At 39.9% G+C, this 21,174-nt stretch overlaps 1 protein-coding gene and 3 non-coding genes across 4 annotated transcripts; all 4 read left to right on the top strand.

Annotated features, from left to right (window-relative positions):
* Positions 1 to 1,279: 1,279 nt before the first annotated feature.
* Positions 1,280 to 1,398, top strand: LOC131931905 (5S ribosomal RNA). The gene has a single exon (XR_009384407.1). It is a non-coding gene; the product is annotated as a 5S ribosomal RNA (ribosomal RNA).
* Positions 1,399 to 5,261: 3,863 nt separating this feature from the next.
* On the top strand, positions 5,262 to 6,140 carry LOC131931902 (uncharacterized). Its single transcript, XM_059288738.1, has one exon. It carries the CDS (start codon positions 5,262 to 5,264, stop codon positions 6,138 to 6,140), a length of 879 nt encoding a protein of 292 aa, XP_059144721.1.
* A 4,635-nt stretch (positions 6,141 to 10,775) lies between these two features.
* Positions 10,776 to 10,894, top strand: LOC131931904 (5S ribosomal RNA). Its single transcript, XR_009384406.1, has one exon. It is a non-coding gene; the product is annotated as a 5S ribosomal RNA (ribosomal RNA).
* Positions 10,895 to 19,127: 8,233 nt separating this feature from the next.
* Positions 19,128 to 19,246, top strand: LOC131931903 (5S ribosomal RNA). Its single transcript, XR_009384405.1, has one exon. It is a non-coding gene; the product is annotated as a 5S ribosomal RNA (ribosomal RNA).
* The last annotated feature ends 1,928 nt before the right edge of the window (positions 19,247 to 21,174 follow it).

Below are 21,174 nucleotides of genomic sequence, written 5' to 3'. Positions count from 1 at the left end.
CTAATTCATTTTATGCGGTGCTTCGACAGTCAATGAATATGGAGCTGCGGTCAGACTTTCAAACAAACCGCCTGAGTATTTAAAATGGGAAACAATATTTATTAATATTATCACCAACTAGATCTAGATTATATAGGCTACAAGGAAACCCAGAACCAGACTGGAAAGAAGTAAATTTACTCCCACTAATGATGACTTATCACTAATACTAATAATTAAAAAAATGTTTAAAAAAATTAATTGCTCAAACCTAATAATCATTACAATCAAGCATCAAGTCTGATAGCCAACATTGGACCTAAAATCTAGATCTATTAGTTTTTACTGAACTAAATCTTATGTTAGCTACTAATAATTACTAATGCATTTAATTATTAATACCTAGGCTACTCATTCCTACAGAATCTAGAAATTCTAGATCTAGACTCTAGAGAAATACTGGCGTCCCAGGCCAACCTAACCTTTTAAGCAACATCCTTAATTAGCATTTAATTTACCATGGATCGCCTGCCTTTTTTTTTCACCGTGAAATTATTATTGTAATTTTTGAAACAGTATTTTGAATAGATCTACCCTCCTGTTTATATTATTTTAGTTAAGCTAGAGCGTTAGATCTAGAATTCTAGATCGACGCCTAGTTGCGTGTTTTAAAATGAAGCCAGAATATTAATAGACTGAAAATAAATGTGCCAGTTGTCGTGGGAAAAGGTTAAAAGAATAATTAATAAATGAAAAGCATTGAACTATTTCTCAAACATTAAATTAGTAGACTTGTAGGCGGCTAGATCTAGATCTATGTGATGAGTTGGATTAAAATTGAATGAATTCGTGCAGAATGTTTCGGATGGAGTGAGTGAGCGGGAGACCCAAAAAAGTTAAAGTATCGCCTTTCCGATAGATCATTTCACATGAAAGCGATAGTTAAAGGACAGGTCGGATGCAGGGGGCACCTGGTTTTCTGATTTTAGTCAAGGAAAATGGGGAAAATGTATTTATTTTGTATTTTACAACGCGCGATGCTCGAAAATTAGTAGCTCAGGGAAGTCTACCGGTGGTTACCGCCTCAGGTTAAAAATAGCGACCAATGGCTGTAGAGGGAAAAAAAGGCACATAGTATTCGATATTAAAACAATGTTTCGCTTTTGTGGCGATTTAGGGCGTTTTTTATTATTGAAATAATATGAGGAAAGCAGTGAAATCATTATTGTAGCCAGAAAAGGACGAATAACTGCTGATTTCGTTTGAGTATATTTATAAGCCCCAATTTTCTCACACCGATGTCTACGGCCATACCACGTTGAAAATACCGGTTCTCGTCCGATCACCGCAGTCAAGCAACGTCGGGCGTGGTTAGTACTTAGATGGGTGACCGCTTGGGAACACCACGTGTTGTAGACTTTTTTTCATCTTTTGTCTTTTATTTTTTGCCCCACTGGACACCTATTCTTAATACCTGCACTCTTTCCTAAGTTCACCACATACCTGTGAACACTTTTGTAATATCGAAATATTTTTTGTTTGTTTCTTTTGTGCCTTCACGGTAGGCTACCTCGACCCTCCCCACCCATGGAAACAAACCCCTTAAAAACCAAAGGAAAGATGACCACTCTGCCCAAATTAAATAAATAAACTAAGTAGGCTACAACCAAATAATTGTACAATCAAACCTAAGTAATAAGGAGGAAGAAGTAACTCAGTAAGTAAGGGGTAGGTATGGAAAACATTCGTGTAGGGGTTACAACCACTCGAGCTAATTCGGAAACGTATGGGTGGCCCTAATAAGGGCCGGATGGGTAGAACAAATGGGTGGTCCTGGGTTGAGTTTAACCGCCGAAGCCGTACAGGGTGCGACCTTGACGTTTCAGAGCATAGACGACATCCATAGCAGTGACGGTCTTCCTCTTGGCGTGCTCAGTGTAGGTGACGGCATCACGGATGACATTTTCAAGGAACACCTTGAGGACACCTCTGGTTTCTTCGTAGATCAGACCAGAGATACGTTTGACACCACCTCTGCGAGCAAGACGACGGATGGCTGGCTTGGTGATACCTTGGATGTTATCACGCAACACCTTCCTGTGACGCTTGGCGCCTCCTTTGCCGAGTCCCTTACCACCTTTGCCTCGGCCAGACATATTGAATTTTTTTTTCTTTGTTGATGAACGAGTGTTCGAAAAACGCCGTCTGCAGAGAAACTCGCTCCTTATATACGGCCCTGGGCTCGAGTTCGTTCAATATGGCGGACACCGCCCAACCAAAAGCGGTCGGCGAATGAGCCAGCCAATGAAAAAGCAGCTTGCCGTGTCGACTGGAATGTTGCTGGCTTGTCGGCTAACGGTGTCGTTTTCAAAGTCATTTTTTCACCTATTCTGCTATGCGACCCTTGGATACAAAATAAAGAGTTTCATTGCCCACACGTGTAGGCATAGAAAAGATCCACGTTTGTCATGTTAAAATATGATATTAGACGTTATTTTCACCGTTTTGTGCGAATAAAACTGAAATATTTCCCTACACCTAATTATGCGAGTACGAGCGAGCTCATTATGCGAGTACGAGAGAATCTCGAACGCTGATTGGTCGAGTACGAACGAAATAATATTCTCGTACTCCGCTCCGTACTCGCAGTGGTTTGTTTACATCGTGAAATGAATAGGTTAGTTAGGCTTCTAATAATTAAATAATCTATGGCGTGTAGTCGTTAAGAATAATTTCTGCTCTCCGATTAAGATCTAGATATCTAGCTCTAACCCTAAAGGGTTTTTCTTTTTTATATATTTTAAAAAGCAATGGATAGGGTGGTGGGTGGGTGGGTGAAAGAAAAATATAAAATTTATTCTCTCCTTTCTTCACATTTGAGATAAATAAAACAATATCAACAGCATGCATACACGAATTCAAATAGCAATGTGATGTGTGAGTTGAATTAAAGAGATAAATGAATAGAACCTATCTCCCGTCTACCCAGGAATAATACTAATAGATGTAGTAGTAGTAGTAGATTGGCAGACATGGGCAGGGGGTGTAGTGGGTGGAAACTCGTGAGGTGGGGGACCTTCACTGCTAATCTGAACGTTGTCAGGTGGTCCTAAAAAGGACCTTGGTTGAGGACAGGGGGTGGTGGTTTGGGCTTAAAAGAAACCTCTTAAGCACGCTCACCACGGATACGTCTGGCTAGCTGGATGTCCTTGGGCATGATGGTGACACGCTTGGCGTGGATGGCGCACAGGTTGGTGTCTTCAAACAGACCGACGAGGTAAGCCTCGCTAGCCTCCTGCAGGGCCATGACAGCGGAGCTCTGGAAGCGAAGGTCAGTCTTGAAGTCCTGGGCGATTTCTCTGACCAGGCGCTGGAATGGCAGCTTGCGAATGAGCAGCTCAGTGCTCTTCTGGTAACGACGGATTTCTCTCAGGGCGACGGTTCCAGGCCTGTAACGATGGGGCTTCTTAACACCGCCGGTGGCTGGTGCTGACTTTCTGGCGGCTTTGGTGGCCAGCTGTTTACGTGGGGCTTTGCCTCCAGTAGATTTTCGGGCGGTTTGTTTGGTACGAGCCATCTTTTTTTTTTTGAATGATCTTAACTGACTGTTAAGGAAATGCGGCAGCTCAGCGCTGCTGGCCCTTTTATAACCGTCCGCCAAACCCTTAGCGCAACGAAGCTCTCCCATTGGACGAGTACGAGTTTAACGACGCTGATTGGCCAGTAGCAGCCACACAACGTTGAGACAGCGTCGACATAGCAGATTATTTTTAGACACGGTATCCAGCCGAGCGATCTATTAATAGCAGACAGGGCCGATAACACAAAATATTCTTCGTTCAAATGAAATCCTTGGTTGTGCCGCTTGTCAATGGAATCCGGTGTGTTTGCTTCTGTCGTCTTCAATGAATTATGAATGTGTGTGTGAGTGATTAGAAAAGAACCCAACATAGACTGCCTGAAACAATTTAGATCTAGACCTAGTCTATAGACCTAGGTAGATATTCTGACCCGATTCGACCGCCCGATCGGCGGTATTTACACAGTGTGTAAATAAATGAGGGGGAAGGATTAATAAAAACATATTTGGTTTTAAAAAGAAGAAGATATAAAATAAAAAGGGTAGACTAGCGGTAGGTTAAAGAATAGAATTTTAAAATAACGACCACCCTTATTTGTTGTAGACAGGGGTTAAACGGAGCACATTTAAAGAAAAATAGATTCTATTTTCATTTGTATCTATGAACGAATACCCCTAAAATATGTCCAGTTACTACTATTAATATGACCGCCCCCTCCCTGTTCTGCTCGTGTAAACCAGTGTAAGTATTATACATCTATAATAATGATCTCATACTGCTAGTGATTGACATGTTGATACGTTATTAATAAAGTTTGAAACAAGTAGGGTAGGGTAGGGTAGGGTAGGAAAACTCGATTTTTGTTCATTGACACACAACGAAAGCTAATTGGGTAAACTTTGGTTGTCCTGAAAAGGACAGTAGTAGGCTAGGTGGACAGTGGGCAGCAGGGTGACACTGTTTAGCTCTTGCCACCGGGTGTCTTCTGTGACTTCTTGGGCAGAAGCACGGCCTGGATGTTGGGGAGGACACCACCCTGGGCGATGGTGACACCCGACAAAAGTTTGTTCAACTCTTCGTCGTTACGGATGGCCAGCTGGAGGTGACGAGGAATGATTCTTGTCTTCTTGTTGTCTCTGGCAGCGTTGCCGGCCAACTCGAGCACTTCAGCGGCCAAATACTCGAGGACGGCGGCTAGGTAGACTGGGGCACCAGCACCGACACGCTCAGCATAGTTTCCTTTCCTCAACAGACGATGAATACGTCCGACTGGGAATTGAAGGCCTGCCCTGGAGGAGCGAGACTTGGACTTTCCCTTGACTTTACCGCCTTTACCACGTCCGGACATTGTGAGTTGGTTAGGAGCGAGAAGAAATACAGCGACTAACAGCGATACGGCTGCAGGCGATGAATGAAGACTTAACGGCGAGATCGGCCCTTTTATACGAAACGGCGAGGAAATCCGTTCGTCACCAAGCGAGCGTTCTGATTGGCTGCGCAGCGGCTTGGCGTTCGTACTCGTACTCGTACTCTCCAAATTTCCTCGCCGTTTCATATAAAAGGGCGGCCGGCGGTCGGTTCGCCTCAATCGCGGATCAAAACTTAGTCATCCACAAACCTATAGTCCCCCCGTGGGAACTGACATCCCCATCATTACACACAGACCTGCACAATCAGATAAATAAAAAAGAGGACCCAGTAATGGCCCGTATTGAGGCTTCAAATGAGATAGAAAGGATAACAGCCAACAGCCTAACCATCTACACAGACGGATCAAAAATAAACGAGAAAGTTGGAGCAGGGTTCCACATCCCCCACCTCAACCACTCCAAAAGCTTTAGGTTGACAGACGGCGCCTCCATTTTCACTGCCGAGCTAACGGCCATCCTTATGGCCCTCGAGTACACCCCAACAACCCCACATACCAGCATCAGCATATTATCCGACTCCCTGTCAGCATTACAGGCCATTAAAGGGGGAGAATGCTGCAGGGACGACATTGCAGAAGAAATTCTTCATAAATGCTCCGAGTGGAAACAAAGGGGTCGCTCGGTGCAAATGATCTGGATTCCCTCCCATATCGGCATACAAGGTAACGAGAATGCCGACAAAGCTGCTAAAAAGGGAGTGGAATCCAGAGCTATTGTGAAAACGGGAATAGGCTATTCCGAAATGAAAGCTACTATAAAGAAACAAATAAAAGAAGAATGGATTCAAAAATGGAACGCAAGCGACAAGGGTAGGCACGCCCACAACATACTTCGACCACCCGACGGGAGACTGCAGGTTACAGAAGACCAACGGCCACCCATTAATAAAAAAATTACAAGGCTGCGTCTAGGATCAGCCTCCTTCATTCACACAAAGAAATGGTGCCACACCTGCAATGAAATAAACACAATAGACCACTACCTAATACACTGTAAGGCATACAACAATCAAAGAAAAGAACTCATCAACTACTTCCAGACAAACAAAAACACATTACTAACAACAGAAACATTACTGGCTATGGACGCCCCATCCACTCTGCATAGCCTGTTAAAAACATATGTGCACAAAACCAAAGAATCAGTCTAATAAGCTGTAAAGATAAAATAATATTCACCCAATAACAAAATACAAATCCCGTACAATAAAAAAACTACACCCAAAAATGAAAGGAAAACAAATGAAACCAAACTGTATATACACAAAAACAACGAACTAACCACCAAAAATAGTCGGCGATATAAACGTAAGTTTGAAAGCGGACTTTAAAACCCAAAACAACAACAACAACAACAACGGTTCGCCTCATTTCTGTTCAAGCCATTGAAAAGAAAACAACATGCCACCTAAAGTTTCTTCCAAGGGAGCCAAGAAGGCCGGTAAGGCTAAAGCCGTACGCACCGGTGACAAGAAAAAGAAGAGGAGGAGAAAGGAAAGCTACAGCATCTACATTTACAAAGTCTTGAAGCAGGTGCACCCTGACACTGGCATTTCCTCCAAGGCCATGTCCATCATGAACTCCTTCGTCAACGACATCTTTGAGCGCATTTCAGCTGAAGCCAGCCGTCTTGCCCACTACAACAAGCGCAGCACCATCACCTCCAGGGAGATCCAGACCGCTGTCCGTCTCCTCCTGCCCGGTGAGCTGGCCAAACACGCCGTCAGTGAAGGCACCAAGGCTGTCACCAAGTACACCACCAGCAAATAAACACAACAGCAAACAACCACCTGGCTTGCTTGTTGTGGCTCTACTACTCGGCCCTTTTCAGGGCCTCCACCCATTCCCAATTAGCTCGGTTTGGTTTACATTGAACGAGTTTTCCCTCCCTCCCTCATCCACCCACCCACTCTGTGTAGCTGCCATGTTACAGTTTTTTTTTTTTGTTTAGTCATTCTTTTCTTTAATAAGTAGAGATAGATATACATACATACATAGGCCTACATAGTAATATGCCTATCCCAACAACTGCACACACTATTCTCTTAACACATTTCATGCTAATTCTATCCTTTAAACTAGACATAAAAAGGCCACATACTTATTACTGGGTGGCTCCTTTTTTTTAAAAACACTATTTCATTCTGCATCTCACACAGGGCATCAGCACACCTCTATGCATATCATTTATTGTGTGTTGTTTGGCATAGATCCAAGGGATGAATGGGATTTAATAGTTTTAATTCAGATTATAAGGCTGGCTGTTGTAATAGGAATTATTAGCCAACACTTTGATTCTTATCACCAGTGCTAACTGCCATTTTCATTACAATACATCCATTCTGGTGGGTTGGTTTTTTTCTGTCTTCATTATATATGTTGAACATAACTGTGTGAGTGTGGCTTTTGGTGTTTTTATTATTTTTGTTTTTCTTTCATTAAAGCTACCATGTCAGATTGCTAAGGCATGCATCTGCCACCATTTGTTCACTGATATACTTTTTTCCTACTACCATCATATCATATGATTCTTTTGGTTTTGTCTTTTGCTAGGCCTGGCTTGAAAATGAGTTGGTTACACTTCTGCACAACATACATTCTCTTTAACAAGACAAAACAACAATTAAATACTCTGAACTTTTTTTTTTTATTATCATATATATACTTTTTTTTTTTTCAAAATACAGAAAATAAAAAATAACATGAGCTCAAGTACACAGCTTTCAAGAAGTTCATGGTTTTCTTTGCCAGCCTGCACAATGATTTCAGCACAGATTAAATTTAAACAATCAAAAGGAGGTTGATCTCTTACCGGCTGACGAGAAAGTTTGCGCAGAAGCATCATTTCTTAAGCCCCTGGTCAGTTGGAGTTGTAAAATGATGAGGTTTTCTTAACATTTGCCCTGGGGCATACATTTATGGTCCTGGTACTAGTTCTATACTGACAAGGATTCTTTCAAAGCAACTTGAGCCCAAAGGGAAGTATTTATATGCCTGCAACATAGCTGTGATTAATAAAGAATGAATTTCAATGCAAAAAATAATAATTTGAATCCCTGCAAGCTCCTTTCACATAAACCAGAGAGAAAAAAATGTATGCCAGTCTATAACATATACAATATAAATAAATTAGATTGAATATAAAGATTTTTTTTATTCCTCTCATTAGTTCAACCCTTCTCTTTTTATATAAACACCCAAGGCAGACGCTTGAGTAAATTAATATCCTTCCATATATTATAGAAGCATAAATAAATATGTGTAAAAAGTATTTCATATATGTATATATTTTTTTAAATATATATATATATATATATATATATATATTTTTATATATATATTTATTTATAATGTAAAAATATTGAATATATATACATAGACGAATATTGTATATATGTCTATATATACGTATGTATATATATGCATGTTTTGTGTATATATATATATATATATTTACATGTGTGTCTAAATGTATATTCATTGAATATATATTTGAATGTATATTCAAATATATATATTTGAGTGTAGACGAAAGACGCTCAAGTAAAATAATATCCTTCAGAATATTATAATTATAAGTTTTTTTCTTCTACCCCAGCAAACAGAAGGATATATATATACACACATATATATAATTTATATTTACAAATATATATTATATAAGAATTAATATATATATTCATAATACATATATATATATATATATATATATATATATATATATATATATATATATATATAAGTATATATATATATATATATATGTATAAATAAATAAGTTATATATATAGATATATTCATATATAATGTATTTATTATGTAAATATATGTATATATCAGTGTGCGTATATAAAGGTATGTATATATGTTCAAATATATTTATTTGTTTGTTCGGATACATATATATCTGTTGTGTGTATTAAATTGCGCTCTTCTGTCAGTTTTTTCATTTGACGACAGTCGGTTAAGGTACTGGCCCCAGCCTAAAGATATTAGTAGAGTCTTCATAATGTGATGCCATGGGCTAGCAAAAAATAAATGAAGAAAAATCACATAGCAGGACAAATTGACATTTTACATGCTTTCAAACTTAAACTGAAATCAGAAAATGATGTGAAATTCATCTTGTGTATATAGAAAAATAAGCATTGTGCCAAAATCCTAATCATTGGTATTAAAAATGACATCAGCTTAATTTAAAAACTGGAAATTGTTTTGCCCTGCCGGATGAGATACCGGTAGCAGACACAGGGTTCCAGGCTGATGAAAGAAAGCGGTATACTTAAAGACAAAAGAATACCCTGTGTTAAAGCGGAACCAGCTAAGATTAAAGCTTAAAGTAAAGGCCTGCCCTGTCGCAGAATGTTAAAGTGGCCGGTGAAAGATCCCCGCGCCAGGCTAAAAGCAAGCTGTACACTTATTACTTAACGAGGGCTTCTTCAGGTCTTGTCTGTAGGACAATTCAGTCACAATAACAGGCAGACCAGGCCAGCCCTGGATATAAGCTAATTCATTTTATGCGCTGCTTCGACAGTCAATGAATATGGAGCTGCGGTCAGACTTTCAAACAAACCGCCTGAGTATTTAAAATGGGAAACAATATTTATTAATATTATCACCAACTAGATCTAGATTATATAGGCTACAAGGAAACCCAGAACCAGACTGGAAAGAAGTAAATTTACTCCCACTAATGATGACTTATCACTAATACTAATAATTAAAAAAAATGTTTAAAAAAATTAATTGCTCAAACCTAATAATCATTACAATCAAGCATCAAGTCTGATAGCCAACATTGGACCTAAAATCTAGATCTATTAGTTTTTACTGAACTAAATCTTATGTTATTTACTAATAATTACTAATGCATTTAATTATTAATACCTAGGCTACTCATTCCTACAGAATCTAGAAATTCTAGATCTAGACTCTAGAGAAATACTGGCGTCCCAGGCCAACCTAACCTTTTAAGCAACATCCTTAATTAGCATTTAATTAACCATGGATCGCCTGCCTTTTTTTTTTCACCGTGAAATTATTATTGTAATTTTTGAAACAGTATTTTGAATAGATCTACCCTCCTGTTTATATTATTTTAGTTAAGCTAGAGCGTTAGATCTAGAATTCTAGATCGTCGCCTAGTTGCGTGTTTTAAAATGAAGCCAGAATATTAATAGACTGAAAATAAATGTGCCAGTTGTCGTGGGAAAAGGTTAAAAGAATAATTAATAAATGAAAAGCATTGAACTATTTCTCAAACATTAAATTAGTAGACTTGTAGGCGGCTAGATCTAGATCTATGTGATGAGTTGGATTAAAATTGAATGAATTCGTGCAGAATGTTTCGGAAGGAGTGAGTGAGCGGGAGACCCAAAAAAGTTAAAGTATCGCCTTTCCGATAGATCATTTCACATGAAAGCGATAGTTAAAGGACAGGTCGGATGCAGGGGGCACCTGGTTTTCTGATTTTAGTCAAGGAAAATGGGGAAAATGTATTTATTTTGTATTTTACAACGCGCGATGCTCGAAAATTAGTAGCTCAGGGAAGTCTACCGGTGGTTACCGCCTCAGGTTAAAAATAGCGACCAATGGCTGTAGAGGGAAAAAAAGGCACATAGTATTCGATATTAAAACAATGTTTCGCTTTTGTGGAGATTTAGGGCGTTTTTTATTATTGAAATAATATGAGGAAAGCAGTGAAATCATTATTGTAGCCAGAAAAGGACGAATAACTGCTGATTTCGTTTGAGTATATTTATAAGCCCCAATTTTCTCACACAGATGTCTACGGCCATACCACGTTGAAAATACCGGTTCTCGTCCGATCACCGCAGTCAAGCAACGTCGGGCGTGGTTAGTACTTAGATGGGTGACCGCTTGGGAACACCACGTGTTGTAGACTTTTTTTCATCTTTTGTCTTTTATTTTTTGCCCCACTGGACACCTATTCTTACCACCTGCACTCTTTCCTAAGTTCACCACATACCTGTGAACACTTTTGTAATATCGAAATATTTTTTGTTTGTTTCTTTTGTGCCTTCACGGTAGGCTACCTCGATCCTACCCACCCATGGAAACAAACCCCTTAAAAACCAACAAAGGAAAGATGACCACTCTGCCCAAATTAAATAAATAAACTAAGTAGGCTACAACCTAATAATTAGAAGTAACTCAGTAAGTTAAATAAGGGGTAGGTATGGAAAACATTCGTGTAGGGGTTACAACCACTCGAGCTAATTCGGAAACGTATGGGTGGCCCTAATAAGGGCCGGATGGGTAGAACAAATGGGTGGTCCTGGGTTGAGTTTAACCGCCGAAGCCGTACAGGGTGCGACCTTGACGTTTCAGAGCATAGACGACATCCATAGCAGTGACGGTCTTCCTCTTGGCGTGCTCAGTGTAGGTGACGGCATCACGGATGACATTTTCAAGGAACACCTTGAGGACACCTCTGGTTTCTTCGTAGATCAGACCAGAGATACGTTTGACACCACCTCTGCGAGCAAGACGACGGATGGCTGGCTTGGTGATACCTTGGATGTTATCACGCAACACCTTCCTGTGACGCTTGGCGCCTCCTTTGCCGAGTCCCTTACCACCTTTGCCTCGGCCAGACATATTGAATTTTTCTTCTTTGTTGATGAAGGAGTGTTCGAAAAACGCCGTCTGCAGAGAAACTCGCTCCTTATATACGGTCCTGGGCTCGAGTTCGTTCAATATGGCGGACACCGCCCAACCAAAAGCGGTCGGCGAATGAGCCAGCCAATGAAAAAGCAGCTTGCCGTGTCGACTGGAATGTTGCTGGCTTGTCGGCTAACGGTGTCGTTTTCAAAGTCATTTTTTCACCTATTCTGCTATGCGACCCTTGGATAAAAAATAAAGAGTTTCATTGCCCACACGTGTAGGCATAGAAAAGATCCACGTTTGTCATGTTAAAATATGATATTAGACGTTATTTTCACCGTTTTGTGCGAATAAAACTGAAATATTTCCCTACACCTAATTATGCGAGTACGAGCGAGCTCATTATGCGAGTACGAGAGAATCTCGAACGCTGATTGGTCGAGTACGAACGAAATAATATTCTCGTACTCCGCTCCGTACTCGCAGTGGTTTGTTTACATCGTGAAACGAATAGGTTAGTTAGGCTTCTAATAATTAAATAATCTATGGCGTGTAGTCGTTAAGAATAATTTCTGCTCTCCGATTAAGATCTAGATATCTAGCTCTAACCCTAAAGGGTTTTTCTTTTTTTTTTTTTATATATATATTTTAAAAAGCAATGGATAGGGTGGTGGGTGGGTGAAAGAAAAATATAAAATTTATTCTCTCCTTTCTTCACATTTGAGATAAATAAAACAATATCAACAGCATGCATACACGAATTCAAATAGCAATGTGATGTGTGAGTTGAATTAAAGAGATAAATGAATAGAACCTATCTCCCGCATCCCCCAGAATAATACTAATAGATGTAGTAGTAGTAGTAGTAGTAGAGTGGCAGACATGGGCAGGGGGTGTAGTGGGTGGGTGGGTGGAAACTCGTGAGGTGGGGGACCTTCACTGCTAATCTGAACGTTGTCAGGTGGTCCTAAAAAGGACCTTGGTTGAGGACAGGGGGTGGTGGTTTGGGCTTAAAAGAAACCTCTTAAGCACGCTCACCACGGATACGTCTGGCTAGCTGGATGTCCTTGGGCATGATGGTGACACGCTTGGCGTGGATGGCGCACAGGTTGGTGTCTTCAAACAGACCGACGAGGTAAGCCTCGCTAGCCTCCTGCAGGGCCATGACAGCGGAGCTCTGGAAGCGAAGGTCAGTCTTGAAGTCCTGGGCGATTTCTCTGACCAGGCGCTGGAATGGCAGCTTGCGAATGAGCAGCTCAGTGCTCTTCTGGTAACGACGGATTTCTCTCAGGGCGACGGTTCCAGGCCTGTAACGATGGGGCTTCTTAACACCGCCGGTGGCTGGTGCTGACTTTCTGGCGGCTTTGGTGGCCAGCTGTTTACGTGGGGCTTTGCCTCCAGTAGATTTTCGGGCGGTTTGTTTGGTACGAGCCATCTTTTTTTTTTTGAATGATCTTAACTGACTGTTAAGGAAATGCGGCAGCTCAGCGCTGCTGGCCCTTTTATAACCGTCCGCCAAACCCTTAGCGCAACGAAGCTCTCCCATTGGACGAGTACGAGTTTAACGACGCTGATTGGCCAGTAGCAGCCACACAACGTTGAGACAGCGTCGACATAGCAGATTATTTTTAGACACGGTATCCAGCCGAGCGATCTATTAATAGCAGACAGGGCCGATAACACAAAATATTCTTCGTTCAAATGAAATCCTTGGTTGTGCCGCTTGTCAATGGAATCCGGTGTGTTTGCTTCTGTCGTCTTCAATGAATTATGAATGTGTGTGTGAGTGATTAGAAAAGAACCCAACATAGACTGCCTGAAACAATTTAGATCTAGACCTAGTCTATAGACCTAGGTAGATATTCTGACCCGATTCGACCGCCCGATCGGCGGTATTTACACAGTGTGTAAATAAATGAGGGGGAAGGATTAATAAAAACATATTTGGTTTTAAAAAGAAGAAGATATAAAATAAAAAGGGTAGACTAGCGGTAGGTTAAAGAATAGAATTTTAAAATAACGACCACCCTTATTTGTTGTAGACAGGGGTTAAACGGAGCACATTTAAAGAAAAATAGATTCTATTTTCATTTGTATCTATGAACGAATACCCCTAAAATATGTCCAGTTACTACTATTAATATGACCGCCCCCTCCCTGTTCTGCTCGTGTAAACCAGTGTAAGTATTATACATCTATAATAATGATCTCATACTGCTAGTGATTGACATGTTGATACGTTATTAATAAAGTTTGAAACAAGTAGGGTAGGGTAGGGTAGGGTAGGAAAACTCGATTTTTGTTCATTGACACACAACGAAAGCTAATTGGGTAAACTTTGGTTGTCCTGAAAAGGACAGTAGTAGGCTAGGTGGACAGTGGGCAGCAGGGTGACACTGTTTAGCTCTTGCCACCGGGTGTCTTCTGTGACTTCTTGGGCAGAAGCACGGCCTGGATGTTGGGGAGGACACCACCCTGGGCGATGGTGACACCCGACAAAAGTTTGTTCAACTCTTCGTCGTTACGGATGGCCAGCTGGAGGTGACGAGGAATGATTCTTGTCTTCTTGTTGTCTCTGGCAGCGTTGCCGGCCAACTCGAGCACTTCAGCGGCCAAATACTCGAGGACGGCGGCTAGGTAGACTGGGGCACCAGCACCGACACGCTCAGCATAGTTTCCTTTCCTCAACAGACGATGAATACGTCCGACTGGGAATTGAAGGCCTGCCCTGGAGGAGCGAGACTTGGACTTTCCCTTGACTTTACCGCCTTTACCACGTCCGGACATTGTGAGTTGGTTAGGAGCGAGAAGAAATACAGCGACTAACAGCGATACGGCTGCAGGCGATGAATGAAGACTTAACGGCGAGATCGGCCCTTTTATACGAAACGGCGAGGAAATCCGTTCGTCACCAAGCGAGCGTTCTGATTGGCTGCGCAGCGGCTTGGCGTTCGTACTCGTACTCGTACTCTCCAAATTTCCTCGCCGTTTCATATAAAAGGGCGGCCGGCGGTCGGTTCGCCTCATTTCTGTTCAAGCCGTTGAAAAGAAAACAACATGCCACCTAAAGTTTCTTCCAAGGGAGCCAAGAAGGCCGGTAAGGCTAAAGCCGTACGCACCGGTGACAAGAAAAAGAAGAGGAGGAGAAAGGAAAGCTACAGCATCTACATTTACAAAGTCTTGAAGCAGGTGCACCCTGACACTGGCATTTCCTCCAAGGCCATGTCCATCATGAACTCCTTCGTCAACGACATCTTTGAGCGCATTTCAGCTGAAGCCAGCCGTCTTGCCCACTACAACAAGCGCAGCACCATCACCTCCAGGGAGATCCAGACCGCTGTCCGTCTCCTCCTGCCCGGTGAGCTGGCCAAACACGCCGTCAGTGAAGGCACCAAGGCTGTCACCAAGTACACCACCAGCAAATAAACACAACAGCAAACAACCACCTGGCTTGCTTGTTGTGTGGCTCTACTACTCGGCCCTTTTCAGGGCCTCCACCCATTCCCAATTAGCTCGGTTTGGTTTACATTGAACGAGTTTTCCCTCCCTCATCCACCCACCCACCCACTCTGTGTAGCTGCCATGTTACAGTTGTTTTTTTGTTTAGTCATTCTTTTCTTTAATAAGTAGAGATAGATATACATACATACATAGGCCTGCATAGTAATATGCCTATCCCAACAACTGCACACACTATTCTCTTAACACATTTCATGCTAATTCTATCCTTTAAACTAGACATAAAAAGGCCACATACTTATTACTGGGTGGCTCCTTTTTTTAAAAAACACTATTTCATTCTGCATCTCACACAGGGCATCAGCACACCTCTATGCATATCATTTATTGTGTGTTGTTTGGCATAGATCCAAGGGATGAATGGGATTTAATAGTTTTAATTCAGATTATAAGGCTGGCTGTTGTAATAGGAATTATTAGCCAACACTTTGATTCTTATCACCAGTGCTAACTGCCATTTTCATTACAATACATCCATTCTGGTGGGTTGGTTTTTTTCTGTCTTCATTATATATGTTGAACATAACTGTGTGAGTGTGGCTTTTGGTGTTTTTATTATTTTTGTTTTTCTTTCATTAAAGCTACCATGTCAGATTGCTAAGGCATGCATCTGCCACCATTTGTTCACTGATTTATTTTTTTCCTACTACCATCATATCATATGATTCTTTTTGTTTTGTCTTTTGCTAGTCCTGGCTTGAAAATGAGTTGGTTACACTTCTGCACAACATACATTCTCTTTAACAAGACAAAACAACAATTAAATACTCTGAACTTTTTTTTTTATTATCATATATATACTTTTTTTTTTTTCAAAATACAGAAAATAAAAAATAACATGAGCTCAAGTACACAGCTTTCAAGAAGTTCATGGTTTTCTTTGCCAGCCCGCACAATGATTTCAGCACAGATTAAAATTTAAACAATCAAAAGGAGGTTGATCTCTTACCGGCTGACGAGAAAGTTTGCGCAGAAGCATCATTTCTTAAGTCCTTGGTCAGTTGGAGTTGTAAAATGATGAGGTTTTCTTAACATTTGCCCTGGGGCATACATTTATGGTCCTGGTACTAGTTCTATACTGACAAGGATTCTTTCAAAGCAACTTGAGCCCAAAGGGAAGTATTTATATGCCTGCAACATAGCTGTGATTAATAAAGAATGAATTTCAATGCAAAAAATAATAATTTGAATCCCTGCAAGCTCCTTTCACATAAACCAGAGGGAAAAAAATGTATGCCAGTCTATAACATATACAAAATAAATAAATTAGATTGAATATAAAGATTTTTTTTATTCCTCTCATTAGTTCAACCCTTCTCTTTTTATATAAACACCCAAGGCAGACACTTGAGTAAATTAATATCCTTCCATATATTATAGAAACATAAATAAATATGTGTAAAAAGTATTTCATATATGTATATTTTTTTTTAATATATATAAATATATATATATATATAAATATATATATATATATATATATATATATATATATATATATATATATATAATGTAAAAATATTGAATAGACGAATATTGTATATATGTCTATATATACGTATGTATATATATGCATGTTTTGTGTGTATATATATATATATATGTATATATATATATATATATATATATATATATATTTACATGTGTGTCTAAATGTATATTCATTGAATATATATTTGAATGTATATTCAAATATATATATTTGAGTGTAGACGAAAGACGCTCAAGTAAAATAATATCCTTCAGAATATTATAATTATAAGTTTTTTTTTTCTACCCCAGCAAACAGAAGGATATATATATACACACATATATATAATTTATATTTACAAATATATATCATATAAGAATTAATATATATTTTCATAATATATAAGGATATAATACAAATATATATATATATATATATATATATATATATATATATATATATATATATATATATATATATATATATATATATATATATATATGTATAAATAAATAAATTATATATATAGATATATTCATATATAATGTATTTATTATGTAAATATATGTATATGTATATATCAGTGTGCGTATATAAAGGTATGTATATATGTTCCAATATATTTATTTGTTTGTTCGGATACATATATATCTGTTGTGTGTATTAAATTGCGCTCTTCTGTCAGTTTTTTCATTTGACGACAGTTGGTTAAGGTACTGGCCCCAGCCTAAAGATATTAGTAGAGCCTTCATAATGTGATGCCATGGGTTAGCAAAAAATAAATGAAGAAAAATCACATAGCAGGACAAATTGACATTTTACATGCTTTCAAACTTAAACTGAAATCAGAAAATGATGTGAAATTCATCTTGTGTATATAGAAAAATAAGCATTGTGCCAAAATCCTAATCATTGGTTTTAAAAATGACACCAGCTTAATTTAAAAACTGGAAATTGTTTTGCCCTGCCGGATGAGATACCGGTAGCCGACACAGGGTTCCAGGCTGATAAAAGAAAGCGGTATACTTAAAGACAAAAGAATACCCTGTGTTAAAGCGGAACCAGCTAAGATTAAAGCTTAAAGTAAAGGCCTGCCCTGTCGCAGAATGTTAAAGTGGCCGGTGAAAGATCCCCGCGCCAGGCTAAAAGCAAGCTGTACACTTATTACTTAACGAGAGCTTCTTCAGGTCTTGTCTGTAGGACAATTCAGTCACAATAACAGGCAGACCAGGCCAGCCCTGGATATAAGCTAATTCATTTTATGCGGTGCTTCGACAGTCAATGAATATGGAGCTGCGGTCAGACTTTCAAACAAACCGCCTGAGTATTTAAAATGGGAAACAATATTTATTAATATTATCACCAACTAGATCTAGATTATATAGGCTACAAGGAAACCCAGAACCAGACTGGAAAGAAGTAAATTTACTCCCACTAATGATGACTTATCACTAATACTAATAATTAAAAAAATGTTTAAAAAAATTAATTGCTCAAACCTAATAATCATTACAATCAAGCATCAAGTCTGATAGCCAACATTGGACCTAAAATCTAGATCTATTAGTTTTTACTGAACTAAATCTTATGTTAGCTACTAATAATTACTAATGCATTTAATTATTAATACCTAGGCTACTCATTCCTACAGAATCTAGAAATTCTAGATCTAGACTCTAGAGAAATACTGGCGTCCCAGGCCAACCTAACCTTTTAAGCAACATCCTTAATTAGCATTTAATTTACCATGGATCGCCTGCCTTTTTTTTTCACGAAATTATTATTGTAATTTTTGAAACAGTATTTTGAATAGATCTACCCTCCTGTTTATATTATTTTAGTTAAGCTAGAGCGTTAGATCTAGAATTCTAGATCGACGCCTAGTTGCGTGTTTTAAAATGAAGCCAGAATATTAATAGACTGAAAATAAATGTGCCAGTTGTCGTGGGAAAAGGTTAAAAGAATAATTAATAAATGAAAAGCATTGAACTATTTCTCAAACATTAAATTAGTAGACTTGTAGGCGGCTAGATCTAGATCTATGTGATGAGTTGGATTAAAATTGAATGAATTCGTGCAGAATGTTTCGGATGGAGTGAGTGAGCGGGAGACCCAAAAAAGTTAAAGTATCGCCTTTCCGATAGATCATTTCACATGAAAGCGATAGTTAAAGGACAGGTCGGATGCAGGGGGCACCTGGTTTTCTGATTTTAGTCAAGGAAAATGGGGAAAATGTATTTATTTTGTATTTTACAACGCGCGATGCTCGAAAATTAGTAGCTCAGGGAAGTCTACCGGTGGTTACCGCCTCAGGTTAAAAATAGCGACCAATGGCTGTAGAGGGAAAAAAAGGCACATAGTGATATTAAAACAATGTTTCGCTTTTGTGGCGATTTAGGGCGTTTTTTATTATTGAAATAATATGAGGAAAGCAGTGAAATCATTATTGTAGCCAGAAAAGGACGAATAACTGCTGATTTCGTTTGAGTATATTTATAAGCCCCAATTTTCTCACACCGATGTCTACGGCCATACCACGTTGAAAATACCGGTTCTCGTCCGATCACCGCAGTCAAGCAACGTCGGGCGTGGTTAGTACTTAGATGGGTGACCGCTTGGGAACACCACGTGTTGTAGACTTTTTTTCATCTTTTGTCTTTTATTTTTTGCCCCACTGGACACCTATTCTTAATACCTGCACTCTTTCCTAAGTTCACCACATACCTGTGAACACTTTTGTAATATCGAAATATTTTTTGTTTGTTTCTTTTGTGCCTTCACGGTAGGCTACCTCGACCCTCCCCACCCATGGAAACAAACCCCTTAAAAACCAAAGGAAAGATGACCACTCTGCCCAAATTAAATAAATAAACTAAGTAGGCTACAACCAAATAATTGTACAATCAAACCTAAGTAATAAGGAGGAAGAAGTAACTCAGTAAGTAAGGGGTAGGTATGGAAAACATTCGTGTAGGGGTTACAACCACTCGAGCTAATTCGGAAACGTATGGGTGGCCCTAATAAGGGCCGGATGGGTAGAACAAATGGGTGGTCCTGGGTTGAGTTTAACCGCCGAAGCCGTACAGGGTGCGACCTTGACGTTTCAGAGCATAGACGACATCCATAGCAGTGACGGTCTTCCTCTTGGCGTGCTCAGTGTAGGTGACGGCATCACGGATGACATTTTCAAGGAACACCTTGAGGACACCTCTGGTTTCTTCGTAGATCAGACCAGAGATACGTTTGACACCACCTCTGCGAGCAAGACGACGGATGGCTGGCTTGGTGATACCTTGGATGTTATCACGCAACACCTTCCTGTGACGCTTGGCGCCTCCTTTGCCGAGTCCCTTACCACCTTTGCCTCGGCCAGACATATTGAATTTTTTTTTCTTTGTTGATGAACGAGTGTTCGAAAAACGCCGTCTGCAGAGAAACTCGCTCCTTATATACGGCCCTGGGCTCGAGTTCGTTCAATATGGCGGACACCGCCCAACCAAAAGCGGTCGGCGAATGAGCCAGCCAATGAAAAAGCAGCTTGCCGTGTCGACTGGAATGTTGCTGGCTTGTCGGCTAACGGTGTCGTTTTCAAAGTCATTTTTTCACCTATTCTGCTATGCGACCCTTGGATACAAAATAAAGAGTTTCATTGCCCACACGTGTAGGCATAGAAAAGATCCACGTTTGTCATGTTAAAATATGATATTAGACGTTATTTTCACCGTTTTGTGCGAATAAAACTGAAATATTTCCCTACACCTAATTATGCGAGTACGAGCGAGCTCATTATGCGAGTACGAGAGAATCTCGAACGCTGATTGGTCGAGTACGAACGAAATAATATTCTCGTACTCCGCTCCGTACTCGCAGTGGTTTGTTTACATCGTGAAATGAATAGGTTAGTTAGGCTTCTAATAATTAAATAATCTATGGCGTGTAGTCGTTAAGAATAATTTCTGCTCTCCGATTAAGATCTAGATATCTAGCTCTAACCCTAAAGGGTTTTTCTTTTTTATATATTTTAAAAAGCAATGGATAGGGTGGTGGGTGGGTGGGTGAAAGAAAAATATAAAATTTATTCTCTCCTTTCTTCACATTTGAGATAAATAAAACAATATCAACAGCATGCATACACGAATTCAAATAGCAATGTGATGTGTGAGTTGAATTAAAGAGATAAATGAATAGAACCTATCTCCCGTCTACCCAGGAATAATACTAATAGATGTAGTAGTAGTAGTAGATTGGCAGACATGGGCAGGGGGTGTAGTGGGTGGAAACTCGTGAGGTGGGGGACCTTCACTGCTAATCTGAACGTTGTCAGGTGGTCCTAAAAAGGACCTTGGTTGAGGACAGGGGGTGGTGGTTTGGGCTTAAAAGAAACCTCTTAAGCACGCTCACCACGGATACGTCTGGCTAGCTGGATGTCCTTGGGCATGATGGTGACACGCTTGGCGTGGATGGCGCACAGGTTGGTGTCTTCAAACAGACCGACGAGGTAAGCCTCGCTAGCCTCCTGCAGGGCCATGACAGCGGAGCTCTGGAAGCGAAGGTCAGTCTTGAAGTCC

Source organism: Physella acuta, unplaced genomic scaffold, assembly GCF_028476545.2.
Source record: "Physella acuta isolate Inbredline_101_S28 unplaced genomic scaffold, ASM2847654v3 ptg002052l, whole genome shotgun sequence".
Taxonomy (NCBI): domain Eukaryota; kingdom Metazoa; phylum Mollusca; class Gastropoda; family Physidae; genus Physella; species Physella acuta.
The sequence above is the reverse complement of the archived record's forward strand: the minus strand, read 5'-3'. Positions and strand labels throughout refer to the sequence as shown.